General features: G+C 51.0%; 1 protein-coding gene across 2 annotated transcripts in view; it reads right to left on the reverse strand.

The window, feature by feature from the left end:
* Positions 1 to 304: 304 nt before the first annotated feature.
* Atp1a3 (ATPase Na+/K+ transporting subunit alpha 3) overlaps positions 305 to 14,112 on the reverse strand; it is a 27,941-nt gene continuing 14,133 nt past the window's right edge. Inside the window, exons 12-23 of one of the 2 annotated variants that reach the window (XM_021166048.2) lie at positions 13,277 to 13,469; positions 12,807 to 12,982; positions 12,586 to 12,722; positions 11,011 to 11,161; positions 10,496 to 10,664; positions 3,841 to 3,995; positions 3,618 to 3,741; positions 2,699 to 2,844; positions 2,166 to 2,296; positions 1,453 to 1,554; positions 1,061 to 1,152; positions 305 to 714 (exon numbers count right to left, since the gene is read on the reverse strand). In XM_021166048.2, the coding sequence (XP_021021707.1) occupies positions 686 to 714; positions 1,061 to 1,152; positions 1,453 to 1,554; positions 2,166 to 2,296; positions 2,699 to 2,844; positions 3,618 to 3,741; positions 3,841 to 3,995; positions 10,496 to 10,664; positions 11,011 to 11,161; positions 12,586 to 12,722; positions 12,807 to 12,982; positions 13,277 to 13,469 (1,605 nt within the window). In that variant the 3' untranslated portion in view covers positions 305 to 685. Of the gene's footprint in view, positions 715 to 902; positions 1,153 to 1,452; positions 1,555 to 2,165; positions 2,297 to 2,698; positions 2,845 to 3,617; positions 3,742 to 3,840; positions 3,996 to 10,495; positions 10,665 to 11,010; positions 11,162 to 12,585; positions 12,723 to 12,806; positions 12,983 to 13,276; positions 13,470 to 14,112 lie in introns of those variants that run through there. The other variant, XM_021166046.2, reaches the window with a different exon arrangement.

Raw genomic sequence — 14,112 nt, forward strand, 5'->3', positions numbered from 1 at the left:
ATGCTTAGGAGCGCTTCAGTTCTCAACACCACCATCAGGCTGTGGACTCCCTCAGGGCCCCTTCCCATGAGACAAGAACATTCTACCATCCAGTCCTTGCCTCCTCTTTCCCTGTCCATAATCTAACAGGGTTGAGAAGTTTAACTCCTTAGAACCCAAAACCCATGACTCTGTACCTCCCAAGATTTTGTGGCATTGCAACTAGCTAAACTGGGCTCATGTGAGTCACCCAACACCGGGCACTGGCAGAGGGCACCCCATCCACCCACAGCTCTGGCTGGCAAGCATAACACACACACACATCTTTTCTCTCCCCACTGATATATTTGATAATTGTTCAGAATTAGAACCGGAGATGGCATACGCCAGGAGACGGGGCCCAGGGGAGTAAAAAAGAGCCCAGGGAGGAAATGAGGGGCAGGGTTGCAAGGGAGAGAGGGGGAGAGACACAGAAGAGAGAAGGAGAAGAGAGGCAGGGGCTGTGGGGGGAGAGAAGCCAGCCAGAGGAAGAAGTGAGGGAAAGTGGGAGGTAATTGAGGTGTGGGAGAGGAGGCTGGGCCACAAGGAGAGAGGGGGGCCATGGGGAGAGAAGGCCCCTCCCCCCAGAGTACAAAATGGGGGGACCAGAGAGGGCTGTCCTGGGCTTGGGGCAGGGAAGACACGGGCGACGTGGTGGTGGCTGAGGTCAATAGTAGGTCTCTTTCTCCACCCAACCTGGAATGACAGAAGAGAGTCAAAGTGAGAGGAAGGCAGACACGAGAGCCATATGAGCAAGAGGCAGGGACACAGAAAGAAACATTGACACAATCACAAGGTGTGGTGGCAGGTCTGTCATCCCAGCACTGAGAAACTCAGGGACATGAGCTCAAGGGCAGCCTGAGCTATGTAAGGAGAACCTATTTTCAGACACACAGTTGCACTTGGAAAGAGAGTGAAAGGCAAGGCGGGGAGAGAGGGAAGAGAAAGAGAAAGGACACATCGGATAGGCACAGGGAAAAGGAGCTGCTCACCCTCTGCTTCCCCTCCCAGCCTTTTACACCCCTGGCCATGCGGCCCTCACCCCCGGGGTTCCTGCGCAGGATGAGTTTGCGAATCTCATCATAGACGAAGATGAGGAAACTGTAGGGGAAGGCACAGAACCACCAGCTGGGCCTGCAGAGGCAAAAGAGGAGAGGGGACATGAGGAACAAATATTGCCTGTCTGCAGGTAGACCAGATGGCCAGTTTCTCAGGGTCTTTGATGTCCTAGATCCTGAATAGGGCTGGGGTCTGTAGTGTCCCTCTGTGAGGATAGCTGGGAGACTTGGTGGCATCAGCCCAGGGGTGGCAACAGGGCACAGGGGACAGGACATCCAGAGAAACACTGGGGTGAGTGGGCTAAAGATTTAAGGCTGAGGCCGAGGCTGAGGAGGGTATGAGAGTGTGGAGTTTCTGGGTGGCCCGGGCACTCACTTGAGAGGGTACATGCGAAGGGCCACATCCATGCCTGGGCAGTAGGACAGGAAGGCAGCGAGGGCCGTCTCCTCAAACAAGCCGAAGATCAAGATCTTATTCCTGGAGGCAGAGGTGAGACAAGGCTAGACCTGGACCCCCACACCGTGCTCCCCCGACCCACAGAGGCAGAGGCAGATAGACACCCAGACAGGAATAGACACAGATGGACCAAGACACTGAGTCACTGGCCAATGATGATGCACACACAGGGGAAAGGAACAGAGGCAGTGGGGTCCAGGAGAAGCAGATGGGGGTGGGGAGAGTTGAGAGGCACGGGGAATGCGGGGTAAGGATTGGTGACTAAGAAAGATAGCCAGGCACGGTGGTTCTCGGGAGACTGAGGCAGGAAGATTGCCATGAGTTTGAGGTTAGCCTGGGCTAAATACCAAGAGGCTGACTGTCTCAAGCAGAATACATAAAAGGGTGAGGAAGAAAGAAAAGGAAGAGAAGGAAAAATGAGGGGGAGAAAGGGGGAAGGAAGCAATGGGAAAAAGGGAAATCTGGGGACCCAGGGGACCCACTTTTATCCACACAGAGAGACAAGCTTAGAATCTAAAACATGGGACCCTCAAGAGGAAATCAGCTTAGAGGGAAAACGGAAAGCGAAGTGAGGGAGAGGAGAGGACCAGGCAACCCCCGATCTAGGAAGCGGTGCAGCCTCAGGCCCTCACTTCATGCCCTGCTGGAAGACGGAGTTCCTCCTGGTCTTGCAGATGATCAGGTCAGCCCACTGGACCACCACGATGCTCACAAAGAAGGCTGTGTGGCATGTGAACTCTACCACCTTCCTCTGCTCATAAGTCTGCAGAAAAAAAAAAAAACATGAGGGTGGGGTTGCATCCTGTGACCACACCCCAGGCTCCTTCTCTGCCATGCCCCCTGGGCTGGGTTCCCAGGACCTCAGATGTGCCCTCTTTCTTATATTCATGGCCTCTTGGGAATCACTGAAAGAGGCACCTGTTTCATGAAGAACAAATAATTAGATAGCCTTAATCATTGCCCTGGGGGTCTCTAAGGATAGACAGTAGCCAGGCTTTGAAGGGATGGACAGGCTTATGAGAGAAGCCCTGAGCTAGGCTTTATGGGGAGTTCTGGAGGTCTCTTATTCAGGGAGAGCGGTTGGCTATCAGGACAGAGTGGTTAGCATGGGACTGCAGGTAGATGTTGGTCTGCTCCTGAGGTTCAATGCCCAGCGCCAACTCACCCACTGCTGTCCATAACTGTCTTCCAGGTCATTGACAGTGCGATCATCCCAGTTGAGCCGGATGCCCACCAGGTTTCCGGGCAAGAAGCCATTTTCTGCCAGGATGACAAAGTAGGAGAAGAAACCACCGAGGGCCTGGATCATCCCTGGGGGAAGGAAACCGAGGGGAAGGTGAGGCAGGAGCTGGCAGCTTGCTTCATGCTCTCCCAACACCAGCCGAGACCATCACAGTAGCCTGAGAACTGCTGGGTTATCTTGCCTGAGCCATGTCATCTCCAGCCCCTGGTAGTCCTGGGATGGCCTTCAGGCCCACTGCTACCTGACTCAGGCTTCCCAAACACTGTAAAGATCCCGGAGGAGCCAGGCTTAATACCCCAGCCTGTGATCCCAGCTATTGGGGAGACTGGAATATGAGGATGGAAAGCTTAGGGTGTAGCTGGGTTGCATAATGAATTCAAGGCCAGTCTGGCCAATTTAGTGAGATCCCACCACAAAACAAAGGGTAAGAGATCTGGGAATGTGCTGTGGCAGAGGGCTTGCCTAGCATGGAATGAAACTCCGGGTTTAATCCACAATTAGTAATAAATTTAGTATTGTAGCACACACCCGTAATCCCAGCACTTGGGAAATGGAGGCAGGAGGATCAGGGCTATTGTTCAGGGCTATTCTGCCTACATAGTAAATTGGAAGCCAGTGATTGGTTGTTTGAGACACTTAACAACGAGGCACCCAAGAGGAGTCTAGACTTTGGTTGCTTCAGCTTCATGAGCTTTGCTCTCTATGGCTCTGCCTATGTCCCCCACTCCCTAAAGTAAGGAAAGGGACAATAGGTCTCTTGTCCCGTGCTTTAAGCCCTAAGACCAGGTACACGTCCACTCTGCTGGACTGGCCCTTGGTTCTGAGCCCCGGCAGTCCTCACCAATCTGCCCATAGGCCATGCTGATGAGCCTTTCGTTGACCAGTTTGTCTGTGCGTGGGTTCCTGGGCTGCCTCTTCATGATGTCGCTCTCGGCAGCCTCGTAGGCCAGGGAGATTGCAGGGACCTGGATGGGAGAGAGGCAGGCTGTGTGAGTGGAGAGGAGAGAGAGGGCGCAAGCGTGTGGGGGTGGCCTTCTCCAGCCTTTAGTGGCAGCCAGGCTTACCATGTCAGTACCCAGGTCAATGCAGAGGATGGTGATGGTGCCAAGAGGCAGTGGGATGTTAGCCATGATGAAGAGCAGGAAGGGTGTGATCTCAGGGATGTTGCTAGTCAGAGTGTAGGCGATGGATTTCTTCAGGTTGTCAAAGATCAGGCGGCCTGTAGTGGGAGGAACAGGAGGAGCAGGCTTAGAACTTGGGGTCTAATGGAGCCCTGTCTCCTTTCCTGTCTAGTACTTGCTTTGGATAGATAGATAGATAGATAGATAGATAGATAGATAGATAGATAGATAGGTAGGTAGGTAGGTAGGTAGGTAGGTAGGTAGATAGATAGATAGATAGATAGATAGATAGATAGATAGATAGATAGATAGATAGATACTAGAGATTGAACCTAGGCTTCCTGCTTGCCAGACAAGGCTCTACCACTGAGCCATGTCCCCAGCCCTTCATTGGAGGATTCTAGGCAGGTGCACCACCACTGAGCCACACCCCCAGCCCCCTGAGATATTCACAATAGGGACTCTATCAGTGAGAACCCCTACCCACATCCAGACCTTTGCATGCTAGCTAATTCACCCTTACCCACTAACATTTACATCTCATCTACACCTGTGACCACAGCAGCACCCCGTGGGGAACCTGTTTGGTAGCTTCTATCAAGGTTAAACATCTTTAACCCTACTTCTAGGTTTATACCCAAGAGAAATGATTGCTTATGTTCACAAAGTCAAGTTCACAAAGGTTTACCATAGCAGTATTCATAATAGCCTCAAACCAGAGCCAACCTGAGAGTTCATGCCAGGTGAGCAGACGCTACACTGCAGCATTACAGGAAGGGAAAGCGGGGAGCCAGGAACACATGAACCCACAGGAGAATCTGAGGTATTATACTGAGTGATATAGGTCAGACCCAGGGCTCGGGCTGTAGTTCAGTTGGTAGTCCAAGCATGCGCGAGACCCTGGGTCCAACCCCTAGCACCACAAAAAAAACCATACAAACTAGGTATGGATACTGAACCTGGTGGCACAGGCCTTTAATCCCAGGGCTACATAATAAGACCTGTCTCAAACTAATATTAAAACAAAAAGAAATCAAGAAAAAAATTATCCCACTTATATAGAAGACAACAAGCAAGACAGTGAGCCTGCTGTGCAGTAGTCAGGCCAGAAGGGACTGCAATGGAGCCGGGTGTCTGTCTCTGTCTGTCTGTCTGTCTGTCTGTCTGTCTGTCTGTCTCTTATTTCTATAGTGTTGTGAATCAAACTCAGGACCTTATATATGCCAGGAAAGCCCTCTATCAGTGTTATTTCTTTTGACTAGAATCTGGAGAGGGTATGGGTGTCCCTATATGCAAAAAATCTCTCAAGTAAACTTGTGAGGCACACAATTGATCACAAACTTGCAATCAATATGGTGCAAATCAGGTCAAAACGTAAGAATTAGCATGGCAGCCCAATGTCCTTCCCCATGTGTCAAGCTGTAGGGAAATCATTAAAAAATAAAATCGCCCACTGTTATTTTTTTTTATAACCCACTTTTAAAAATGTGAGACAGGAGAATTAGGAGTTCAAGGTCATCCTCAGCTACATAGTGAGGTCGCAGTCAGCCTGGACTACATGAAATACCATCTCAAACGAAAAAAGGCAATAGACTAAAATAGGCATTTCTCAGAAGAGAATACACAAATAGGCCAGGCACAATGGCACATGCCTGTGATTCTAGCACTCAGGAGGCAAAGGCAGTAAGGTCAGAGCAACTCTAAACCAGTCTGGTCTAGATAGCAAGTTCCAGGCCAGTCAGGACTCTACAGGCAGCCTGTTTCAACAGTAAAAATCACTGCTGGGTATGGTGGTGCATTCCTCCAAGCACCAATCAGGGCACAGGGGAGACAGAGGCAGCTGCATCTCCAGGAATCCCAGGCTATTCAGAGTGAGACCTGTCTCAAAAGGCAGAAGAAACAAACAAACAAAGCCTGGGGGGTGAGTGTGGGTGTGGCACACATCTTTAATCCCAACACTTGAGAGGCAGAGCAGGTGGATCTCTGAGTTCCCCCAAGCCTGGTCTACAGAGCAAGTTCCAGAACAGCCAGGGCTACACAGAGAAACTCTGTCTCAAAAAAATTAAAACCAAAAAAACAAAGAAGATACACTGCACTCAGTATATCAGGGTGGGACCACTAGCTAGCTGCTGGGGATATAAAGTAAACTAACCTGCAATGAGACCTTACACTACCCCAGAGAGGGTAGCTACAATAAAAAAGACAAAAGACAGGTGCTGGAGGGGAGGCAGGGAATAGGGAACCATGCACACTGTAGGTCCTGACGCATATTAGGTGTGGCATTGGCGGTACACTGGTGGCATAGCTGCCTTCCACAATGTAAATTAGTACACCAATCATGGGAAATGGCATACAGGATTTCTTTTATTATTTTTTTTAATTAATAATGGAGGCTGGAGAGATGGCTCAGTGGTTAGAGCACTGGCTGCTCCTCCAGAGGACCCAGGTTCTGTTCCCAGCACCCATATGGTGGCTCACAACTGTCTTTAACTCCTGTTCCAGAGGATCTACTGCCCCCTTCTGGCCTCTGTGGGCACTGCATTCATGTGGTGCACAGACGTAACATGCAGGCAAAAACACTCACACAGCACAAATAAATTATTTTTTAAAAAGAATTTAAAGAACGAAATAGATGGTATTGAAGGTCTCAGTGCTGGGCATAGGGGCCCAAGAACCACATGATCTCTCTCACATATGTGATCTATGAGTTAATCTCATTCAGGTGTAGTGTTACTGTAATCCCAGGACTCAGGAGGCTAAGGCAGGGAGATTGCCATGAGTTCAAAGTCAGCGGTCAACCTGGACTACTTAGTGAGCTTTTGTCTAAAAAAATCCCCCACCCCCTAAAAAGGGGGGTGCTCAAGAGCGGTCTCCATGGTTAAGAGTGGACACTGTTCTTACTGAGGACCCAAGTTTTCTTCCCAGCATCCTTATAAGATGGCTCACAACTATCTCTAACTCTTCCTCTAGGGCATCTAACACTCCTCTGGCCTTTCCAGGTACCTGCACAGGTAATAGCAGGTCTAAGGTGCGATGTGGAGGAAGGGTCTAGGACGGAGCTCAGGCATAGCATGTGCTTTAGAAGCTGAGCTGTATCCCCAACACCATAAAAAAGAAAAAAAATCCACAGACGTAGGAACTTCTGGTGTGCTACAATGTAACGGATTGACCAAAGAGTACCCATAGCAAATGTCTGGGAAGCTAGGAGAAGGACACTGAATATCTTCTCCCATAAGAAGTGTTAACTGAAGAGACGGATACGCTGAAGCCTACTAAACCAGTAACCAACACACACACACATATCAAAATATCACATGGCAACCCATTAGGAGCTATAGTTTTTTGTAGTCTCATGTAGTCCAGATTGGACTCGAACTTCTGATCTCCCTACCTTTATCTCCTAAGTGCTAGGATTACAGGCATATGCCACCAAGCAGCTGGAGTTCCCTTTGCTTTGTTTGTTTGAAGACAGGATCTTTTGTTTCGTTTTGTTTTTGGAGACAGGGTTTCTCTGCTGTCTGGAACAGTCCTAGCTCCTGGAACTCACTCTGTAGACCAGGCTGGCCTCGAACTCAGAAATCCGCCTGCCTCTGCCTCCCAAGTGCTGGGATTAAAGGTGTGCACCACCACTGCCTGGCTGAAGATAGGGTCTTACTATGCACTCTGGCTGTCCTGGAACTCACTATGTAGACCAGGCTGGTCTTGAACTCAAAGATCCACTTGTTTCTGCCTTCCAGGTGCTGGGATCAAAGGCATGTGTCACTATGCAGCCTGGCTAGCTGCTTTTTAACTTCTTTTGTTTGTTTGTTTGGTTGGTTGGTTGGTTTTTCAAGACAGGGTTTCTCTGTATAGCCCTGGCTGTCCTGGAACTCACTTTGTAAACCAGGCTGGCCTTGAACTCAGAAATCCACCTGCCTCTGCCTCCCAAGTGCTGGGATCAAAGGTGTGTGCCACCACGCCCGGCTGCTTTTTTAAATTATGTGTATATGAATTTGTATGGGGGGTGTTGCTCTACAAGTGAGTGTAGTGCCTGTGGAGGCCAGAAGAGGGCATTGTGAAGCCCTGGAGCTAGCGTTAAAGACACTAGTGAGCTGTCTGGAGTGGATGCTAGGAACCAAACTTGAGTCCTCTTAACTGTTCACTCTAAACTGCTGAGCCGTCTGTGGAGACCTCATCTTGTTTGAGGTGGGGTCTTGCTGAGTAGTCCCGGCTGGCCTGGAACGAAGTCTTTTTTGTCTAAGTCTCCCACATGCTGAGATGATCCGTGTACAGCAGCGCATGGTTCATATGTATGCTAGTTATGTTTTATCATAGCTGTTAAAACAGATCCAGCCAGTTGTTGTGGCTCACACCGGTAATTGCAGCACTCAGAAGGATGAAGCACGAGGGCTGCTGTAAGTTCAAGACCAGTCTGGGCTACATAGTGAATTGCAGGCCAGCTTGGGATACAGAGACCCAGTCAAAACAAAAGGAAACAAAGGTTTTGCTACAGTGGTCACTGTACCAAAGACCTCTGGCCTTATGATGTCCTCATGCGATAATCACTTTCCTCCCATGTAGCTACTTGCTTCTCATTCTAATATGTTCCTAAGTAAAAAGAAGAATTAAGGATGCTTCCATATAGCCGGGCGATGTGGTGCACGCCTTTAATCCCAGCACTTGGGAGGCAGAGGCAGGCAGATTTCTGAGTTCGAGGGCAGCTTGGTTTACAAAGTGAAACCCTGTCTTGAAAAAAACCAAAAAACCACCCCCCACCCCCCCAAAAAAGGATGCTTCCATATACACCGGCATGTGGTGGTGTGGAGAGAAGAAACTGGCTCACTTGGAGCTGGACAACAACAGGAGATGCCATTCACTGTATTTTCAGTATCTGGAATTTTCCATTGGGGAAGTTAAAACCCCCACAAACACCACCCCTAGCATCTTGCTCTTGTGGCTTGTCTCTCTGTTTCTCCCTCCCCCTCTCTGTCCCCCCTCAGTCCCTCCCTCTCTCTTTCTCTGTTTCTCCCTCTCTCTCTCCCCTCCTGTCCCCTCCCACTCCTCCCTCCCAGTGCCTTCCTGTTGTTGAGCCATGCCCCCAGCTCTCTTTGAAACTTATTTGGAGATAGTAAGTTTCAGTAAGTCGCACAGGGTTGTAAATCCTGCTTAGCCTCCAGAGTAGCTTGGGTTTCAGGCCTGCCCCACTAAGCCTGGTTCTCTGGGTTTCCTAGCACCTCCCCCAATTTGTTATTTGTTATGTGTTTGTTGATTGTTTTAGATAACTTGTTTCCCAGCCTTGAGAGCAAGGACCGACCCATCAGCCTGCACAATGCTGAGGGCGGAGACTGCCTAGGAGTGCCTGCCTTGTCCTGCTAGGCAGAGATGTCCAGGAAACGAAAGGTAGCTGCGCTTTTCTTTGGGATATTGGAGGTCAGGGTTAGCGGCATCTAGCCTGTCACAGTGGGCTCAGCTCTAATGACTATTCTCTGGATTTTGTTTGTGTTGAGACAGGGTCTTACCATATAGCCCTGGCGAATCCAGAACTATGCTTTTTATTCTCCCCAAGACAGAGACTCACTGGGTATCGCTGGCTGTCCTGCAACACACTCTGTAGACCAGGCTGGCCTTGAACTCATAGAGACCTGCCTCTGCCTCTGCCCCTTGAGTGCTGGGATTAAAGGCGTGCGATAGCCTCGCTTATCATGAGGTTTATTTTACTTTTTCTTTTGGTGCCATGGATGAAACTCAACTCCTGCACGTGCTCGGCGGCCCCTGTGTGTGAGCTTCAGTTCATCATGGTACCGACCTCTTCCTCCCTCCCCCTCCGCTCCCTTCTCATGCATGTGTGTGTGTGTGTGTGTGTGTGTGTGTGTGTGTGTGTGTGTGTGTAACAGCGTCTCATTCAGAGCCTAGGCTGGCCTAGAACTCACAGCAATTCACCTGCCTCAGTCTCCTGAGCCCTGGGATTATGAGCCATTACACACTCCCAGAAAATGTCATTCCCAGCAAGGGGTGACACTCAGATGGGGGCTAGACTCAGGGAGAAAAAAATGATACAAGCATAAACAGTTACTCTTCCATAGTGAGATTATGGTGTCTCTAACATTTTTAGACGTTTTCTGCAGTTATCAATGTAATTATCGATAATTAGATAAAATAAAAACATGAACCAGCCTCCTTCATGCCCATTCTAGACCCTCCAGGAGGTGGGGCTGTTGTCAGTCAGCTCTGCAGTGAGACTTCCCTGCCACACCATCCCAGCCCCACACCGGGCTCCCATAACCTCACCTCGCAGGGATTGGCATTTATCTGCCTGTGGCCTTCCCCCAGTCCTTTCAAAGTGAATGTTTCAATGTCTACTCTGGAAGAAGACTGAACCCCAGCCCATGTCAGGAGAGGAGGCCTTCCAAACCTCCCAGGATCCTTTGTTTCACGGTGACTACACTTCCTGGACGTTGGTTGGGATGCTCCCAATCCTCCTCATCCAGCAGACCGCATGATGGTGACGCAGGAACACTGATCCCTATGCAGCCTGGGCCTGCTCCCCTCCTCCCCATCCTAAAGCTTCTGGTAGTGACTCAGTCTCCACCCCCCACCCCCACCCCCCGCAACCACTCACCTTCCTCCACACCAGTGACAATGGAAGCAAAGTTGTCATCCAGCAGAATCATGTCGGCAGCCTGCTTAGAGACATCAGAGCCAGCAATGCCCATGGCCACCCCGATGTCAGCCTTCTTCAGAGCAGGGGAGTCATTCACACCATCGCCAGTCACTGCCACAATTGCTCCCTGGAAGGAGGAAGGGTGAGGGTGAGAACCAACTCTTCAGACCCAGCCCTCCTCCCTCAGACCCGGCCCTCCTCCCTCAGACCCAGCCCTCCTCCCTCAGACCCGGGATCCAGGCCTAAGCTTCCTCCTTCAGACCCAGGATCCAGGCCTAACCCCTCCTCCCTCCGACTAGGGATCTAGGTCCAAGCTTCCTCCCTCAGACCTAGGATCCAGACTCAGCCTTCTTCCCTCAGATTCAGGATTAAGGCTCAGCCCTCCTCCCTCAGACTCAGGAGTCCAGACCCAGCCCTCCTCCCTCAGACCAGGGGTCCAGGCCTCTCCTCCCTTCCAGTGGGTGGGAGCTCACCTGTCTCTGACAGCCCTCCACGATGATGAGCTTCTGCTGAGGGGAGGTTCGGGCAAAGACGATCTCGGTGTGGTTCTGCAGAATCTCGTCAATCTGCTCCGAGGTGAAGTCCTTGAGGTCGGTGCCATGAATCACACAGGCTTTGGCATCCCTGAGAAGAACAGAAAGTAGCTGAGGCCAGAGGGAGGAGTCGGGGGGCATTTGATAGGCAGAAAGACAGGCAGGACAGACGGTGGGCAAGGGAGACAGAGGAGGGAAGGGCATGATAAGGTTAGAGAGAGCCAAGCCTGAAGGACCAGAAGTAGGCACACAGATGCGTAGAGCAACGGGAAGAGAGACAGAGCCAGGTACAAGGACTGAAAAGCTGCAAGTCCAAAATACCAAACACAGAAATACAGGTGCACAGGGGAGCAAAGCAAAGAAATATGGGGCTTCCTTTAATCTTCTGAGAGCAAGTTTATAATTATCTATAATCTGAGCACTAGGCAGAGGGATGCATGCCTTTAATCCCANCACTTGGGAGGTAGAGGCAAGCAGAAGTTTGAGTTCAAGGCCAGATTGGTCTACATAACGGGTTCTAGGCCAGCCAGGGCTACACAGTGAGCCCTTGTCTGAAAAGAAATACTTACATATAATTATTTGTAACCTGGCCTCCTCCAACATCATTTTTGGGTGTTGCTGGAGATGGAATCAGGTCTCTGAATGACACTCCTAGCTTTTAACTGGGGGATTCTAGGCAGGGGCTCTACCACTGAGCCACGCCCCCTGCCCCTCACTGGGGGATTCTAGGCAGGGGCTCTACCACTGAGCCACGCCCCCAGCCCCTCACTGGGGGATTCTAGGCAGGGGCTCTACCACTGAGCCACACCCCAGCCCCTCACTGGGGGACTCTAGAAAAGTGCTATCTCTGAACTACATTCCTAGTCCTTAGTGTTTGGAGACAGGATCTTGCTGTGTAGCTCAGGCTGGCCTCAAATTACTGATCCTCCTGTTTCCTCTTTTGAGTGCTGGGGTACAGGTGTGCAGGACCATACCTGGTTTTACTTTATTTTGTATTTGTGTTGCTTAGGGCGGTACTGAGGATGAAGTCCAGGGCCTTGTGCGTTCATTCTCCACAAGCACCCCTTCCCTGAACTCCATCCTCACCCTTATAGAACGGTTGTGTGTGTGTGTGTGGTGTGTGTGTGTGTGTGTGTGTGTATGTGTGTGTGTGTGTGTATTTGGTGTTGTCTTTGTTTTAACAAGAAAGAGTCTCACTGTGTCACTGTGGCTAGCCCGGAACTCACTGTGTAGACCAGGCTGGCCTCAAACTCAAAGAGATCTGCCTACCTCTGCCTCCCTAGTGTTGGGATTAAACGTGTGAGTCACGTCACCCAGTTCCTTGCTGAAGAGGAAGAAGCTGGGACTCGGAAAGGGATTGTCTACACAGCAGTGAGGATGGACAAGGAGAATGATGGATCCAGGCTTGAGCAGACAGAAGGGTTCCAGAGTGGAAGGGAGGCGATGGAGGAGTAAAATCTACGTGGTGAGCGCCTTGATGGCCCTGCAGGACCTGGGGGAGGTGTGGCCACTCACCTGGGGTTGACCTGGCTGACAGGAATGTTGAGCCGGGCAGCGATGTCTTCAACAGTCTCGTTACCCTCAGAGATGATACCCACGCCCTTGGCAATGGCCTTGGCAGTGATGGGGTGATCGCCGGTGACCATGATGACCTGCAAGTGTTGTGTTTTAGGGACCGCCCGGGATTCTGCATAACCCCCCTGACATCATATCCACCCGGCTGCTCCAGGACCCACCTTGATGCCTGCGCTGCGGCACTTGCCCACAGCATCAGGGACGGCTGCCCGGGGAGGGTCAATCATGGACATGAGACCCACAAAGCAAAGGTTGTCTGTGGTGAAGTTCACGTCATCACAGTCAAAGGCAAAGCCCTTGGGGAACTGTTCCTCGGGCAGGTAGTAATGGCAGAAACCTGGTAATGGGCACACAGAAGAGCCTATGAAGGCGCCAGCCTCAGGACCTCCACGGCTGCATCCCATTGCTCTCAGCAATGGGATGGATTACTGGGGTCTGGATTCCCTGCAGCCCCACCATACAGCCAACCAGCATTTGTTTCTCGGCAATGGCCTCATTCATCTCTTCATTCATTCATTCATGCATTCATTCATTCACTCATTCATTCATTTACTCATTTATTCATGGTGCATTCTGACCCCAACAGGCCCCTAGAGCTCAACCTGTTCCTGCCCCACCCATAGTTACACACCCAGCACACGCTCGCCCAGGCCACCAAGCTCCAGGTAGGCGTTCTGGAAGGCCTCCTTCATCTCCTCGTCCAGAGGCTGCTCCTTGCCCTGCAGGAGGATGGTGGCACAGCGGTCCAGAATGCGTTCGGGGGCGCCCTTCATCACTAGCAGGTACCGGTTGTCATTAGGGTCCTCAGTCTCATGGATGGATAGCTGCAACAGACCAGAGTGTGTGCTTAAACCATGCAGGGACCTGGAGGCTGCCTGCACCCAGCTAGGGAGAGCACGGTCCCAGTGCCAGGTTAGGATAGGACAGCCGGCTGAGAGCACTGCCCGCATCTCTGTTCACGTCTCTGCAGGCCACTTCCTGTTTCTCAAGTCTCCTTGGAGAGCTCTCAGCTCAGTCATTTTCTACCTTTCCACCTCCATCCATCTCTCCCACAGAGATTCCAGCTGCCCTTGGATCACATACTTTCCCCCTGTCTTGGCGGGAGTTGATATTCAGCTAAACCCAAATCTAGCAGTTAGCTTGCCTCTGCAGTGTACCTAGAACCCGGCTTCTTCTCACTCTCCTCTGTTGCCTTTGCCCCTAATCCAGCTATCTTCAACCCTCACTTAATTTTCTGTATCTACTTTCTGTAGATCAGCCACTCTGGGCTGGCTGATTCAACAACAGAACAATGGCCTAGAATCCCCCAGTGAGGGGTTGGGGGCGTGGCTCAGAGGTAGAGCCCCTGCCTAGACTCCATCAAGAATAGGTTCAGAGGCAACGCACTTGCTAATATAAGGTCCTGGTTTCCTGGCCGGGCGTGGTGGCGCACGCCTTTAATNCCAGCACTCGGGAGGCAGAGGCAGG

This window comes from Mus caroli, chromosome 7 (assembly GCF_900094665.2).
Source record: "Mus caroli chromosome 7, CAROLI_EIJ_v1.1, whole genome shotgun sequence".
NCBI classification, from domain to species: Eukaryota; Metazoa; Chordata; class Mammalia; order Rodentia; family Muridae; genus Mus; species Mus caroli.